The sequence below is a fragment of the Convolutriloba macropyga genome, chromosome 9 (genome assembly GCF_964194025.1).
Source record: "Convolutriloba macropyga chromosome 9, txConMacr16.3, whole genome shotgun sequence".
Lineage (NCBI taxonomy): Eukaryota > Metazoa > Xenacoelomorpha > Acoela > Convolutidae > Convolutriloba > Convolutriloba macropyga.
The window spans coordinates 44,428,048-44,443,854 of record NC_134476.1 but is presented as its reverse complement, the minus strand read 5'-3'; the positions used below and the strand labels follow the sequence as shown (position 1 = coordinate 44,443,854).

Sequence of the window (15,807 nt, the reverse complement as noted above, 5' to 3'; positions counted from 1 at the left end):
ACTGAAAAAGGCAAAACTGAAAACAAAGGTTTCAAATTCGCAGTAAAAAATGTTCAAAACAATTTTTTGTCTCGAAAGTTCTGTCAACTAACCCATCTCCAAGACTTAAAAAGTTTGTTGGCCAGTAATGGTCGTTAAACTCAGAAAAGGGCAAAAAAATTGGAAAATTTTGGAAACAATTGCAAAATTTAACAAAATCTTGCAAAACTTCAAGATTTTAAAATCTCAGGAATCATTTCATTGTCTCAAGAGACTATCCAGTATTCATGTTTCAAGCCTGAAATAGTTTCACTGGCTCAAAGATCCATACATTTGGAACATTTTCCAAAAATTTGAGAAAATTTCAAATTTTCTCTAAAAATTACTTAAACTGGAGACAAAAAAAATTGATCACAATTCCTTTAACTCTATTATTATTATCAAACCATTAGCAGCAGCTGATTATCAAACCTTAGAGGAGGTCCCAAAACATTCAAAAAATATGAACAAATTGCAAATATTTTAAAAAATTGCTTAAATTCGTGATAATAAAATCTTGAAATACAGTCTACTACATCTATAAACTATGCAGTAGCATATTATCAAATCGAAGAGGACTTTCCGTGACTCTTGAGGCTGGAGAAATCTAAATTATGACAAAAAAATTCAAAATTTGAAAAAGCAATTTTTTCAAAAAATTGCTAAAAGTTGTGACATGAAAAAGTTGAAAAACTATTTCATGACCAAAAAAATTTGTCAGTAAGTTATTATCAACCTCCTGAGGTTTTTTCCTGGCCCCTGGGTCTGGAAAGACATAAGGAAAAATAAATGTCAAAAAAATCGATAAAAAATTGCACGTTTTGTCAAAAAATGCTTGAATTCGTGATGCTTAAAAGTTGAAACCACTCCGTTACCACTAGAAACTATGCAGTAACCTAAATTTTAAAACCTAGAGGAGGCTCTTTAGGGCTAAAAAAATCTAAAAACTTTCAAAAAGCTTGAAAAAAATTGTGCAAAATGATATAAATCAGCGTGTTTTCAGCGAGCGGCTTTTCGTCAGTAGCTCGAAACGGCCGCGGCGGGGGGAGGGGGTACACCGAGGGCTGATGGGTGGGGGCAGCATTGGGGTGGGGGGTTAAGAGCGCCGGGGGCAAAAGGGGGGTCAGCAGTCGAAGGGTCTTCAACCTCTAAGAACCGCCCTTCACACCATAAGTATAAGTCTCCAAAACAAATTGAGCTGAAACAGAGCTGAAAGGCTCTAAGAGAACTTAATGCCCACTGGCCGCTACTGTTCGTCCCGTTTTTGAGGGCGAATAGTCAAATGTGTCAAACGAAAAATCGGTCAAGCGAAAAATCGCATAAAAAAGACCGACAGGACTAATATAATTGCTACAAACTTCGTTTGAGAGCAATTAAAAAATTAACGATGCATTTTGGATACATTCCCGATTAAAAATGGGAGAACAATGGGAAATATTTTGAATAACAAAGCCTCTTATATTAAGTGGAGACCAAATTAGTCCTCTTTCGAGGTTTAAAAAGATTGTGTTAGCATTTTTCAGGTCCCTTCTTCAGGCAAAATTAAATAAAGTGGGCGAAAGAGCATATTTGTTACCATTTTTATTTAATGAAAAAGTCTGAAAATCGAAAAGTTTAGCAAAAAACTCGAATCCAACCATTCAGCAACACCTAACATCTTAACAAATTTTAGTAAAATTAAAGAAAATTTGGGCTAAAATTGCGGAAAATGTGAACAAAAACGACGGAAATTGGTCTAAAATTAACAAAATTTTAAACCTCGATAGATCCCCCGAAAAAATAAAATTAAAAAAAATCTTTTTGAATTCTACACTGGACGAGACTAAAATCTTTTTAGTTTCCAATTCTACGCTGGACGAGCTTTTTAATTATGCCACTCACAACCCTGTACGATGAATATCGACCGGCCAAAATTGACTGAACAAAAACCCATTTGAGTATTTAGCTCCTCTCTCCCACAAAAGGGGTTGGAACAATAATTGCTAAAAATATAATTGTTTGAGAGCCATTAATCATATAGTGCTATAACTTGCCTCTAGAACCCGCTTGACTCCTGAGTTGTCCTGCCCAAGAATGGCGACTTCATTGGCCTCCACCAGTTCACACAAATAGTTGTACACGTAGACTGCCTCCTCTTTGTCCTCCATGACAGGCAGCCAAGTGAGCCACTCTGCCAGCAACTGTTGCATGTTGAAACCACTGGAGGGGGGAGCCAGAGGCAAACAGAACTTGTAGATCTTGCAGAGTGCGGACACTGCATTCTCAGTGGCACAGATGTTCTCTCTTGTGGTCCTAGCCTCAGCTAGACCAATCGCTTGTTTCAACAGGGGAATAGCACCTACAACAAAGGAAATATATTAACTGATGATTGATCATTCTGAACCGGATTTAGAAAAAAAATATTGAACAGGATTGTGAAACTATTCAGCTTGAACAGGCTTGCGAAGAAACAAATGATATAAATTAGGACTTTAAACTGTTATTTAATGGATATTCAACAAGACTGTGATAAGTGAACCTAGTATTCCTATCCTACGCAGTATTATACAGAAGCTAACAGAACGCATATGTAGGAGTAATGTATACAAGACACCTACTGATGCAGACTTCCTGGTACTGTTGGGGGGCATTGAGTGCCATAATTCCCAGTCCATAAGAGGCAGCCTGTCTCACTTGAGGCTCATTGTCAATCGAGTACTTGAGCATTGGTTGCAGGAACCACTGCGAGTACACTGTTGAGTTAGGCCCACAGAACTCGATCACGTCGTCAAAGATACACAGTCCTATAACAAACACTTAAAAACTTCCTAAGCTTCTAAGAAACTCATAATTTTCAAACATTTTCATTCATCACCCGAGCTTTTAACGCCTGATGCTAACAATTTCTATTTCGAAACGCAAACTAATTATGATCTAGGCATCGCCGTGAATTTATGCACCAAGCTGTAAGAGATCTTTTTAGAGCCAATTAGAAGTGTCTCTTAGTTGACCAGGCTATTTGTCGATATCGGACTCATTCATGCATGAGCCAAATATCAACAAATAAGATGTACTAAAATATTTATCCGATAATTCCAGTAAATGAGCCAAATTGGAGCTAACCCCATTGTCTGTCTGTGCTTGGTCTGTCGTTGGGGAGTAGTTTTACAACGTGCTGTACTATCTTGTCGAATGCAGGCAGGAAGTTGGCCCTGTAGACTGTGAAGAGAGCATGGATCATATCCGCCACTTTGCTCAAAAGATACACGTCACCCTCGTGCTCGTCCTAGAAGATACACTTGTAAGTACGGAAAATGCATGAACTCATTAGAACCCAAATTTCTCAACGCAAAGGAATGAGCAGCCTCAAAGATAATATGGCAGGAGTTGATAGAAGGCATGCATAGTCGTAAAGCTGCCGGGAAAGAGACTTGAATATCCGTAGTTCAGCGAATTAAAAAAGACAACGCCCAAATAATAGTAGGGAAGCACCTGAAAAGGTTTTTAAAACCATAACCTGTAAGTCTAAAATCAATATGAGCATTGGTTCTGGCAAAAACTTAGAAAAGTTGGATAAATGATAGAATGGATTTTAAGAAATATTCAGTTGCCAAATGAGTTAAGCAATCAACCAAATCAAAACGCCTAGCAGAACGCAAAAAAAAGCTACAACTATTCGTAATGGTTGTTGAGAGAGCAAGTGTTATTATAACCTGAAGCATCTCTTCTACCCCCTCGTCATAATCCTCATCATTCCTTTTCTCCAATCTCTCAGTCTGTCTTTTGAAATGCTGTTCAAACAAATACTCCATTGTCTCCAGAGTAGATGCCATCATCACATCATCCAGACACCCGTCTCCCAACAGCTCCACTGACTTGGAGAATGCTGTAATCAACTCCGACTGGATCTCGTTCTCTGGTTCTGCCTTTAATGCCTCCAATAGCTTGTCACAGATTGTTCTCCATAGCATAGCAACGTGTTCAGGTCCCTTCTGTCTTGAGCACTCAAGAAGGTACGGCAGTGACTCCGCGGCAGCAGATCGAACCCCATCATGGAAGTAGAATTTCAAAAGCGGAATCATTAATTCAGACACCTGATCGACGTACTCGGCAAATCCGTCTTTCAGTTCTCTGGCGTAGCATAGTAGCATTTGGCACGCTGTCGCTTTGTCCTCTAAGCCAGCCGTTCTAAAACACGCTAAGACAATAAATGCAAGCAATGAAGCAAGCGAAAATCAATTCGTCGATCAGTTCTATTCATTGGAGACAAAAAAATTCACATCCCCAAATAGTTTGAAGACATTAAAGGCATTGAAAACATAAAATCTCAAGGTAATTCTTCTGCTTCAACAAAAATTTTAATCAGTGAAAACTGGATTGATTACACATCAAACTGTATTTTGTATTCGATTTGTCATTGGTGGCTGTGTTTAATTGGCTTTTCTAGAAGTATGGAAAACAACACTTGAAAAACACTTGGAAAAAAACACTTGAGTTCCGGTAGAATAGCCACTGTCTCCCAAGTGGATTCAAACTCTTGCGAGAATCTTCCAGAATTTGAACTCTTGCATCACCATGCTCATAATAAAGATGACAATCAAACAAGGAGGCTCAGAAATTTGCGTTCGCACATAATGTTCCGACCCCGCTCATCCTCATTTTCGGCTTAATTGTCTGCCAATTGAGGAAGGGATAAAACTTTCAAAAATTCAAGTTTTCGAAAACAACTGGTGTACGAAAAAAATTGCGTCCAACTCAAATAATTCAGTGGAATTGTGAAAAAATGCCCCTTTAGAAGGCCGTGGAGATTTGCCATTAATAAGAATAAGAGACAAGAAAAACAACAAAATCAAATAAAAACAACGAACATTACTAACATCCAAAACTCGATGAATATTTGTAGGAAAACTTAACAACAAAGTTTAAATAGCGTCAGATAAAACCTAAATAAAAACACTAGTTCATTGTTCAGCACTAGAAAAAATAAAGAACCAGTCCTTAATGAGACTCGGTAACAAAAACAGAAAAAAAAACAAACGCGGCTAACTTAAAATACGCTCATAAATTTTAAAAATTAGCTCCATAGTAATAAAAACTATTAGATATGAACTGAAACCATTAAATACGTTTGTAATACCATCAAATATAACCCCATTAGATAAAACATTCGGACCTGTCATTATTTAAATTCTCTTCATACGACTTAAAAGCAACAAATACAGAAAACAAAAACAAAATTTTTGCGAGAAAACGATCTCGGAGCCGTTACGACCCATAATCTTTGCCCTAAGAATAAGAAATGTTTGGTTACGCGCTTTTTGAACACCAATGAAGAGATATGTGACCATTCATTAATGAGACTAACAAGCAGACAATAAAAAAGCAAAGTTAAAAACAACGTTTGTTCAATCCTCTAAACAAGACCATTGAGACACTTTTTGATCAGAATATGTCGTACGTTCACAAAAAAACGTTTAAAAAATGCCAGCAACGTGATATTTGACCTGCAATTAATGAGATTATGTAACAAATAGACAGAAGGTGCAGTTAAAAACTTTTTTAAAGCAATTACTTTCGAAGTCATAGAAATAATCAGCAATAAATTGAAAACATTAAACAGGTTCATTTATTCCTCTAAAGGAAGTTTATACGTTAACAAAAATAACGTCAAATACAGGTAAAATCAAAAGAATCGAAAAATTGGTTTCATTCCCGTTATAACCATAATCAATTCACTGAAAACTTTAAATGTTCAACAGCGTCTTTTCTGACGGCAATAATGTGATATATGACCTGTTATTTAGGAGAATGGTTAAATAACGAAAATAAAAGAACAGAAAATGCAGTCAAGAAATACTTAATTCTTTTAAAAACAATATTATTTAAAGCCATTAAAATTATCAGCTATCAATTCCAATCATCAGATGGGTTCCTTCATTCCTCCAACGGAAGCCTCTGAGACCTGTCATTAATCAAAATATGTCATACGTTTACAAAAGGAAACTCAAACGCAGATAAGTATCGAAGAAAAATTAATCTTTTTTGGCGAAAAATTGGCGTCCAAGCCGTTACATCCCTACATTCATTCCAAAAATAACTTTTTTCAATTGCGTCTTCCTTCGATGCCAAGAAGGCGATATCTGACCGGTAATTAAAAAAACTGTAACAAACAGTAACTGGGTAACTGGTGAAAATTCATCAGCTGTGAATTGAAATATTTAAATATCTTTGTTTATTCATCCAAGAAAGCCATTCTGACCTGCCTTTAAGCAGAATTTGTCATACGTTTAAAGAACTTCAAATACATAAAAATATAAACATAATATTTTTTTTTGCGAAAAACTGTTCTCGAAGCCAATAATTAAAACCAAAAATCATTTCACTAAAATGGATTCCTCCAAATTGGACTCCTTTTGAAGCTAAAGTGTGATATGTGACTGTGATTAATGAGACTGGGTGACAAATAGGCAAAAAGAACAGAAGATAGTATCAACGCAAAAAGCAAATTCTTGAAACGTAAAGCCGCAATAGATGTGAAATTTTCTGTTCTTTAATGAACATAAAAATAGGAATACAATTTTTAAAAGGACAGACACTGATTACAATCCCCATTGTTTTTGGACTTTAGAATTCAACGATTAGACCAAAACTAGCCCTGCTATTACTGTTCGTTCATTAAGAACATGCAAGGGCTTCCAGTGTAATGTATATAGATAATTTGACAAAAAAATTATCACAGAAAATTGACGCTGTTTGTAAAAATATCGAGTTGTATTAGCTAAAAATCGGCAAAATCTCAAACCCAGAAACCTTTCAAAGAAAGCGGAGAAGTATATTAGCCCTCTCTTGAGCTGAATCAAATTGTGTCCGCATTTTTTGGGTGTTCATTTCCGGCAAATTTAAGCAAAGTTGACTACATAAGCTTATTTCTTGCAATTTTCGATGAAAAAAAGGCTGATTTTTAAAAATATGTAGCGAAAATGTGAGCCAAAATCTTAGATGCAAAATTTCATCAACACTCTTCTATCTTTGGAAAAGAAGCCAACAATTGATAAAAATATAGGCAAAAATTCAGGAAAATGTGAAAAAATTAATCCGTCTATTATTCGCAAAACTTTCAACCTCGTTAACTCACTGAAAAAAACCGAAACCATAAAATCTTTTTAATTCCATATTCTAAGCTGGACGGGCTTTCTAATGATACCACTCACAGCTCTCTGCGATGAATATATCGATCGACCAAAATTGACTGAACAAAAAAACCCATTTGAGTATATAGTTCCTCCCCCACTTAAGTGGGTAGGAACAACTAATTCATATTGCTGGTCCGTCGGTCATTTTGGTCGGCACCGTTCTCATTAACAGTTTGTCGAATGTCGCATTAATAATTGCCGAAAAACTTTACCAGATAAAAAAGAACATCACCGTAACTCCTCTTCGATTCGTAAAAACCACGATGAGGTCAATGATAGCTCCGATAAATTCTCCCTAATAACAAATGACGAAGTATCTGTCAAAGACCATCAAAATCTTTAAAATTCATAACAAAAAAGGAGATGGCTGAAGAAAACCTTGTTAAGCTAAGATTTTTAAAATCATGACATGTCTAAAGACCTTGGTAAAATAACCGATTTCATAAATTACAGAATAAAAATATAGAAAAAAAATGATTTTTGTATAAGAACATTTTTAAAGTGCAAAATATTTTGATGTCATTTCCTAGTCTAACATACTCATGTTTCTTAGTGAGAGGATACACGTATTCCTGATTTTTATACTGACTCTGTTCAATTTGAATTGCTTTGTTGAGCAACTGCTGTTTACAAGCACTTTGAGCCGAATGATATATCGGTGAAACTAGCCTAGAGAAATCAAAATGATTTCACACAAATGTCGAAAAAGCGGCAAAATGAGGTAAAGCCAAACAAATTGTTGTTTGAAGAAGTGAAAAAAAACAAAAACTGGAGCGCTATAATAGCCGGCTGAGAAGATGAGGGCGGCTATTAATGAGAAACGAGAGCTACTCAGAGATTTAATGCCCTCCGGGGTTTTCCTGTTAAATCCCACTTCTGAGGAGTAAATGTCAAAAGAGTCAGACGAAAAACTGTTCAAGCCAAAAGTCGCATATAAAAGACCAACAGGACTAATATAATAGCTACAATCTTTGTTTGAGAGCAATTAATAATTGTCCCCTCTCATTGGATTACACACGCTTGAGGCTATAATAACTCAGCTATCATCTTTCAAGATTGTTGCATCATTTGTTTAATTTTCTAAGACCTCCCCAATATTTGAGCAATTCATTGTGAATGCTCTATTTCAAGATGCCCCTTATTGCTGGGCGAAAATTGAAACATAGCCGGCAGCTGCCGGAATAGCTGCGAAAGAATAGACCTGCGTGCCGTATAATACAGGTAGAAACAGAGACAGATCTAAATGGAAAAAAAACCGACGCCGCTAAAAAAGCTAGGTAAAAATTGTTCAGCAATAAATTAAGAGATTGTTAAAATTCATCCCGCAGAAGCCCCTTATTAGGTACCTTTACTGCACATATGAGTTCCTTTGACCTTAAACAAACTCAAATTAAACTTAAGTTTTAAAGTGCAAAGTCATTTTATTGAGTGAGGTAAGTCACGTATGATCAAAATCTAATCACGCAAAAAACTTTGGCTAAAGAGAGTGAGAAATGACGTCACGCCCGCTTACGCCATTAGAGAGGAAGAAGTCATTCAGAAAATTTGACTTTTTCAGCGTTGCTATGTGAACAAATGTAAAACGAAAAAGAGCGTCAGACAACGAAACAAAAAAACGCATGACAAGTCCTGACGTACAAGTCAAAGAAGTTTCATTGACTAAAGGAAAACTAGACCAAGAACGCACTTTGAGTGAATTGGGAAAACCATTTCCGAAAAAAATCTGATAAAAAAAAACAGAAAATCAATGTCAAAATGCCGCATGTGAACAAAAAACCAGAGGCGAGAAATGGAAATTTGGTTCAAACAAAAAAACTAGATCTAGAACGAACTATGAATGGATTGGGAAAACCAATTAGAAAAAATTCCGATCCAAAAAATTGAAAAAAACAGTAATAATCAAAGTGAAATTGACGCATGTGAACAAAAAATGACTAGCGAGAAAGCGAACTTTTGTTCAAACAACGTTTTCTCAATCTACTTGAAAATTAGAGCAAAAAAATTTTACACCACAAAACCACTCGCTTTTTCGCTCCATTTCCTGTTTCGGCGCGACCAAAATCACTACTCCAATCTGACTTCAAAAATCATGAAAATGTGTGAACAGATCTTAAAAAAAACATAGCCGGAAGAATTCCAGAAACGAATCGAAGTAGAAATCCATTTAAATACCATCCAAGTACTCATCAAACAGAACGTGCCTCCACTACTTTAGGGGTATCTTGAAACAAAGCCATAAAAAAAGAAAATCAAATCAATTAAAATATGATGAAAAATCTGATCAAAATTTTTCATCAATTGAGACCCCGAAATAAATATCTCTCTCAACATTAGTTCATCAACACAACTATTACCCACTAAAACCACTTATGAGAAATTTTAAAAATACTTGAAGCCAAATCATGAAAAAAATAAGCTCTTACAAACAACTTTGACTAAAAAACTGGGAAAAATTAAATGTTTTAATATTACAAAAGCACATTAATCCAAAGAAAAACTCTTTTCAGCCAAAATGGTACCCAGATGCTCGCAAAACAATAAGCAAGTCATAATAGGATCAGAAATTGATCTAAAGAACAGAAAAAAAACGAACTGCAAAAAAATTAAGAAAAATAGTTCCAATATTCGCTATTTTTCGCCATATTTCAACAAAAAATTGCTTCCTATTCGCAAAACAGCAACTACTTGTTAACGAAAAATTTCTCAAGTGATAGGGTTCTTTTCAATAGCCCTTTGAGGCATTAAAACAAATAAAAGTAAAAAAAAATTGCAAAAATTAGCCCAAAAATCAGCAATATACATGAAAAACCTCCGAATTAGCATAAAATACATATAAATTTCCAGAAACCTTCAAACCACTACCAACACCAGCCTAAAACTAAAAGAAAATCACAACCAAACCTCTTAACCGAAAAACATTGGAAAGAACTGCTTTAAAATGCCGCACGTGGACAAAAAATTTCACTCGCTTACAGATTTTTTTTTCACACCTCTCTAGAAAACAGCGATATGAACAAAAAACCACCCTCTTTTCGCTCCACTCTTTATTTTGTTCAAAATTTTTTCACATGTTTCATTTCCCGCTTCAAAATTCACTACAATAAAATTGATTAAAACATAGCCGGCAGATTGTCGGAAAGTAGCCGCGATAGACGCTTGGGGCCTTCTATGAATTGAAACAACTAAAGAGATTAGATAGACAGATCGACCACCAGCCAGTCCTTTAATAGACCACTAGCGGTAGAATTTTTGGGTTAGCTTTGGACTCTCAATTTTATGAGACACAAACTCTAAGGAGAAAGCCCTAATAGGACTTTTCAAAATTAGGATCTTTTGAGTTTGTGCCCCCTCAGCTTAGTGGGCGCATATTATTTGCACCCCACAAATGCACGTGCAATAATTTAAACATAATGACTTACTATGTAATGGCACGTGCTCTGTAACTGGGGGGGGGGGGGGGCGCATAACGTACTGGGGGCACAAACGGGGAAGATCCCAAAATTAATATTCGAAATCAAAAACTCAAGACTCTAATAATCAAGAAACATAGCCGGCAGAATGCCGGAAAATAGCCGCGATAGACGCTTGTGGCGTTACATGAATTGAAACAACTATAGAAATATAATAGACAGATCGACCATCAGTCTTTTAATAGACCACTAGACTTTTTGGGTTAGCTTTGGACTGTCATTGTTATGAGACACATAAGCTCTATAAGGAGAAAGCCCTAATAGGGCTTTTCAAAATTAGGATCTTTTCCGTTTGTGCCCCCTCAGCTTAGTGGGCGCATAATATTTGCAGCCCCCAGATGCACGTGCAATATTTGGGGGGGGGGGGGCACAAACAGAAAATAGTCCAAAATTAATATTCAAAATCAAAAGATCAAGACTCTAGTATTCAAGAATCAGGGTATATGTTTGGCACTACTCAGATGCAAACTATTGACCTTTAATAAGAAAATGTTCATAAAATTTTGAAGTTTCATAAGTGAGCTCAGAAGTCAATTTTTTGAGTGATGTACGTCATTGAAAAACTCAATTCCAAGAAGTCAGGGTAAGACGAACCAAAAAATCTGTTAGACGAAGTAAAAAAAAATTAGGAGCGCTATAATAGCCGCCTGGAATTGAGGACTCGGCTATTAAAAAACATAACCGACTAACGTCGGACGAATTGCTCCCAAACGACCAGCGAGCGGTTGACTTCGTCAGTAGCAAGCCACGGTATAGTGAGACTAGCCTCAACTTGATTCGAATCTGCAACTTTTAGTTTTCTAGCCTTGTTAGTAAATAAATCAAATAAAAAACCTGATATTTTAAAAATTTGCAAAATATTGCAAAATTTAAAAGAAAAGCGTCCAGATTTCGCAGTGAAAATGTTCAAAACTAAAATTTGTCTGTGGAGTTAAGTCAAGTAACCCATCCGCCAGACTAGAAAAGCTTCGTTGGCCAGTAATGATTGTTAAACTCAGAAAAGGACAAAAATATTCAAAAATTTCGAAAACAATCGCAAATTTTAACATCTTGCTAAAATTCAAGATATTAAAATCTCCAAAACCATTTTTTCGTCTCAAGAAACTATCTAGTCTCCCTATTTGAAGCTTTATATGGAATCACTGGCTCATAAAGATCCTTAAACTTGGAACAAGATAACAATTTTCCGAAAATTTGAAAAAAAAATTTATCAAAAAATTGCTTAAGCTGGAGACATTAGAATATTGATAACTATTCCATTAACTCCAGAAACTATGCTACTGTTTTCATCAACTTTGGAGGAGGCCCTAGGACCCTGGTGCCGGAAAAATAATAAAATTAAAGATTCAAAAAATTGAAAAAATTGCAAATATTTTTTAAAAATTGCTGATATCAAAATCTTGAAAAACATTCCATTACATCTAGAAGCTATGCAGTAACCTACAATCAAACCCTAGAGGAGTTTATGTGGCTCTTGAGGCTTTAGAAACCTAAAAAATATTACAAACTTTAAAAATTTGCTAAAATGACGAAAAATGAAAAAAAACAGCTAAAATTGGTGATAAAAAAAGTTGAACACTAATCCATGGCCATGAAACATTTTCCAATAACTTATTATCAAACTTAACGGAGAATTCCTAATAGGCTGAAGAACCTTAATGCTGACAATAAATGTGAAAAATTGAAAAAAAATTGCAAAATTAAAAAAAAAATGCTAAAATTCGCGATGTTAAAAAGCTGAAACCATTTCAATAACCCTAGAAACTATGCAGCAACCTATTATAACACCCTAGAGGAGGTTTCTTGACACCCAGGGCTGAAAAAACGACAAAATTTTCAAAAAGCTTGAAAAAAAATTGTGAAAATTAGTATAAAATTGCGTATTTTTAACGATCGGTTGTTCGAGCGTAGCACCGGGGGCTGATGGGGAATGGGTGGTGGGGGCAAATTTTGGGTGGGGGTTAACATCGCAGTGGGGGGGGGGGGAGGGGGGAGGGGCAAAAGTGGGGGGGGGGGGGGTCAACAGTTAGGGTGCTTCGACCTCTAAGAACCGCCCTTCACACCATAAGTATAAGTCTCCAAAACAGTTTGAGCTGAAACAGAGCTTAAAGGCTCTAAGAGCACTTAATGCCCGCTGGTCGCTACCTGTTTATCCTGTTTTTGAGGACGAAAAGTCAAAAGCGTCAGACGAAAAATCGGTCAAGCGAAAAATCGCATAAAAAAAGACCGACAGGACTAATATAATTGCTACAATCTTCGTTTGAGAGCAATTAAAAAAGGACTTCTCCAATAGTCGTAAAAAGACAGCGCCCCAATACAATTCAAATTCTTTGAATTGTAAAAACCAAGATCACCGCAATATAGCTCCGCTCAGCTTACAGCTTCGCAGCTATAATCAACTCTCTTGATTAAAATTAAATTAAATTGAAGGGTCGGTTCATTTTGGGTTAACGAATGATTCATATTCTAACTGAAATTATGGATTTTTGCATTCAGTTCCTCTAATGCAAAGGTTAGTCTGAGTTGAGAAGTTATTCGTTCAAAGGTGTTCCTACCTAATTCCCAAGTTCTGGTTGTCTCCTATACTGACATATTGCCATCCTCCAGCCTCCTCCTCGTCCTGACTCTCCAGATCCTCCTGGTCTAACACCTGCACCTCTGGCTTGTGCTGTGCCACTTTGAGCAGAGGAGGCATTACTACGTGTAGGTACTGCTGGAACTCAGCCCCCATTATCTTACACATTCTGGCCCACGCTGACATCATGTAAGAGATCTACAACAGAGAGAAACGGTGCATCGCACTTTGTTGTGAATATAATGGAATCTCAGCTAAATGACTGCTGGATAAAAATAGCAGAACATGCTAGAAGTTAAAACCAACATTTCACGCTCCTTGAATATATTATCAGCTGAACTGAATAAATCATAGTCCAGAAAATACACAAACATACCCGGCAGATTGCCGATAATAGCCACCGTTGATTCCAATAAGCATGATTGGGATTGAAAGAATAGAAGATATTGAAAAAAAAAGATTTTTGTACAAAAACATTTTTTTAAGTCAGAGTTATTTTGATGGCATTTCGTAGTTGAACATACTTCTGTTTCTTAGAGAGAGGCTACAGGGGCTACCATCAATACCAAAAAGCATTAGAGATGGTAACTAAGACTTATAGGAACGACGTTCAATTAGCGGGCATCCAAAATTGGGCTTTATGGGTTTATCCCGTTTCTTTTTCTGACTTCAATTTTTTATACTGACTCTGTTCATTTTGAATTGCTTTGCTGAGCAACTGATGTTCAAATTCACTTTTAGCAGAATGAGAGAGGAGAGAAACTAGCCTAGAGAAGTCAAAAAGATTTCACGCAAAATTTCGAAACATACCCGGCAGATTGCCGGAAAATAGCCGCCATTGATTCCAATAAGCATGATTGGGATTGAAAGAATAGAAGATATTGAAAAAAGAAAAGATTTTTGTACAAAAACATTTTTTTAAGTCCGATTTATTTTGATGGCATTTCGTAGTTGAACATAACGTACTTCTGTTTCTTAGAAAGAGGCTAAAGGGGCTACTATCAATACCAATAAGCATTAGAGATGGTAACTAAGACTTATAGGAACGACGTTCAAATATCGGGCATCTAAAATTGGGCTTTATGGGTTTATCCCGTTTCTATTTCTGACTTCAATTTTTATACTGACTCTGTTCATTTTGAGTTGCTTTGCTGAGCAACCGATGTTCAAAATCACTTTTAGCAGAATAAGAGAAGAGAGAAACTAGCCTAGAGAAGTCAAAAAGATATCACGCAAAATGTTGAAAAAGCGGCAAAATGAGGTAAAGCGAAACATTTTTTTATTCGACGAAGTAAAAAAACATAGCAGGACAAGTCCTGACGTACAATTCAAAGAATTTTCATTGACTTAACAAACAACTAGACCTAGAACGGACAATGAGTGAATTGAGAAAACCATTTCTAAAAAAAACATGTCAGATGAAAAAAACAAAAAAACAGAAAATCAATGACAAAATGCTGTTAGGGAGAAAAAACCACTAGTGATATGTAATTTTGATTCTAACAGAAAACTAGGTCCAGAATGAGCTGTGAATGGATTGGGAAAACTATTTAGAAAACAATCGGATCCAAAAAATCGCAAAAACAGTAAAAATCAGAGTGAAATTGCCGCATGTGAACAAAAAACCACTACCGAGAAAGCGAATTTTTGTTCAAACACCCTTTTCTCACTCTACTTTAAAATTAGAGCGAAAAAAATTCACGCCGCAAAAGCACTCGCTTTTTCGCTCCATTTCCTGTTTCGGCGTGACCAAAATCACCACTCCAATTTGACTTCAAAAATCATGAAAATGTGTGAACAGATCTTAAAAAAAAAAAGACAGCGCCCCAATACAATTCAAATTCTTTGAATTGTAAAAAATAGGAGCGCTATAATAGCCGGCTGAGAAGATGAGGGCGGCTATTAAAAAGCGGCAAAATGGTAAAGCGAAAAAAAGTTCGACGAAAAAAAAATAGGAGCGCTATAATAGCCGGCTGAGAAGATGAGGGCGGCTATTAAAAAGAATAGCCGATAAACAGGATTGAATATCACAGCTGACAACTGGCTGTAAGTTTTAGCTTTACTAAGCTCGGGAATTCGTTAGCGAGTAATAAAAAGGGGCGAGAGTATTAAATATTGGAGATGAATCATTCATTTTTTGTGGTAATTGATCGATGGCATGAGAATGTGGCTGGTACCTGTGGATCATCGTCTTCGAATTCCTCCTGAGAGAGTTGTGCCTTCAACAGCATCTCCATCACCTCAGCTGCATCTGCCATGAAGTGATCCTTCCCCACAGCCAGTCCAATAAGACTGATACACTCTATAGTCTTACCCCTGAGAAGCAACAGCTCTTTACTGTTTGCATTGCGCATGATCAGTTTAAGGTCTGGCATGAATGCGGCATAGTACACTGTGAATGCCTCCTTGGACGCATCCGCCACTGCCGCCAGAGTCGTCACTGATTGCTCCAAAACCGATTTCGCACCCGGAGCTCCCAACTTAAACGAATTGCATGCTAACAAAGAGAACATAAACCGTCTGATGTCGGAAGAAAAGCTCTAGAACGACAGGCGGGTGGAAAAACATTTGA

General features: G+C 36.4%; 2 protein-coding genes across 2 annotated transcripts in view; both read right to left on the bottom strand.

Moving 5' to 3' along the window:
• The window catches only part of LOC142345399 (uncharacterized), a 144,118-nt gene that overhangs the window by 101,342 nt on the left and 26,969 nt on the right, over nucleotides 1–15,807 (bottom strand). The gene's annotated exons all lie outside the window — the stretch shown is intronic.
• Nucleotides 1–15,807, bottom strand: part of LOC142345798 (importin-5-like) — a 50,696-nt gene that overhangs the window by 12,703 nt on the left and 22,186 nt on the right. Inside the window, exons 8-13 of the mRNA XM_075398161.1 lie at nucleotides 15,413–15,715; nucleotides 13,216–13,433; nucleotides 3,711–4,185; nucleotides 3,121–3,283; nucleotides 2,616–2,801; nucleotides 2,052–2,356 (exon numbers count right to left, since the gene is read on the bottom strand). Coding sequence (XP_075254276.1) covers nucleotides 2,052–2,356; nucleotides 2,616–2,801; nucleotides 3,121–3,283; nucleotides 3,711–4,185; nucleotides 13,216–13,433; nucleotides 15,413–15,715 — 1,650 coding nt within the window. The remainder of the gene's footprint in view (nucleotides 1–2,051; nucleotides 2,357–2,615; nucleotides 2,802–3,120; nucleotides 3,284–3,710; nucleotides 4,186–13,215; nucleotides 13,434–15,412; nucleotides 15,716–15,807) is intronic.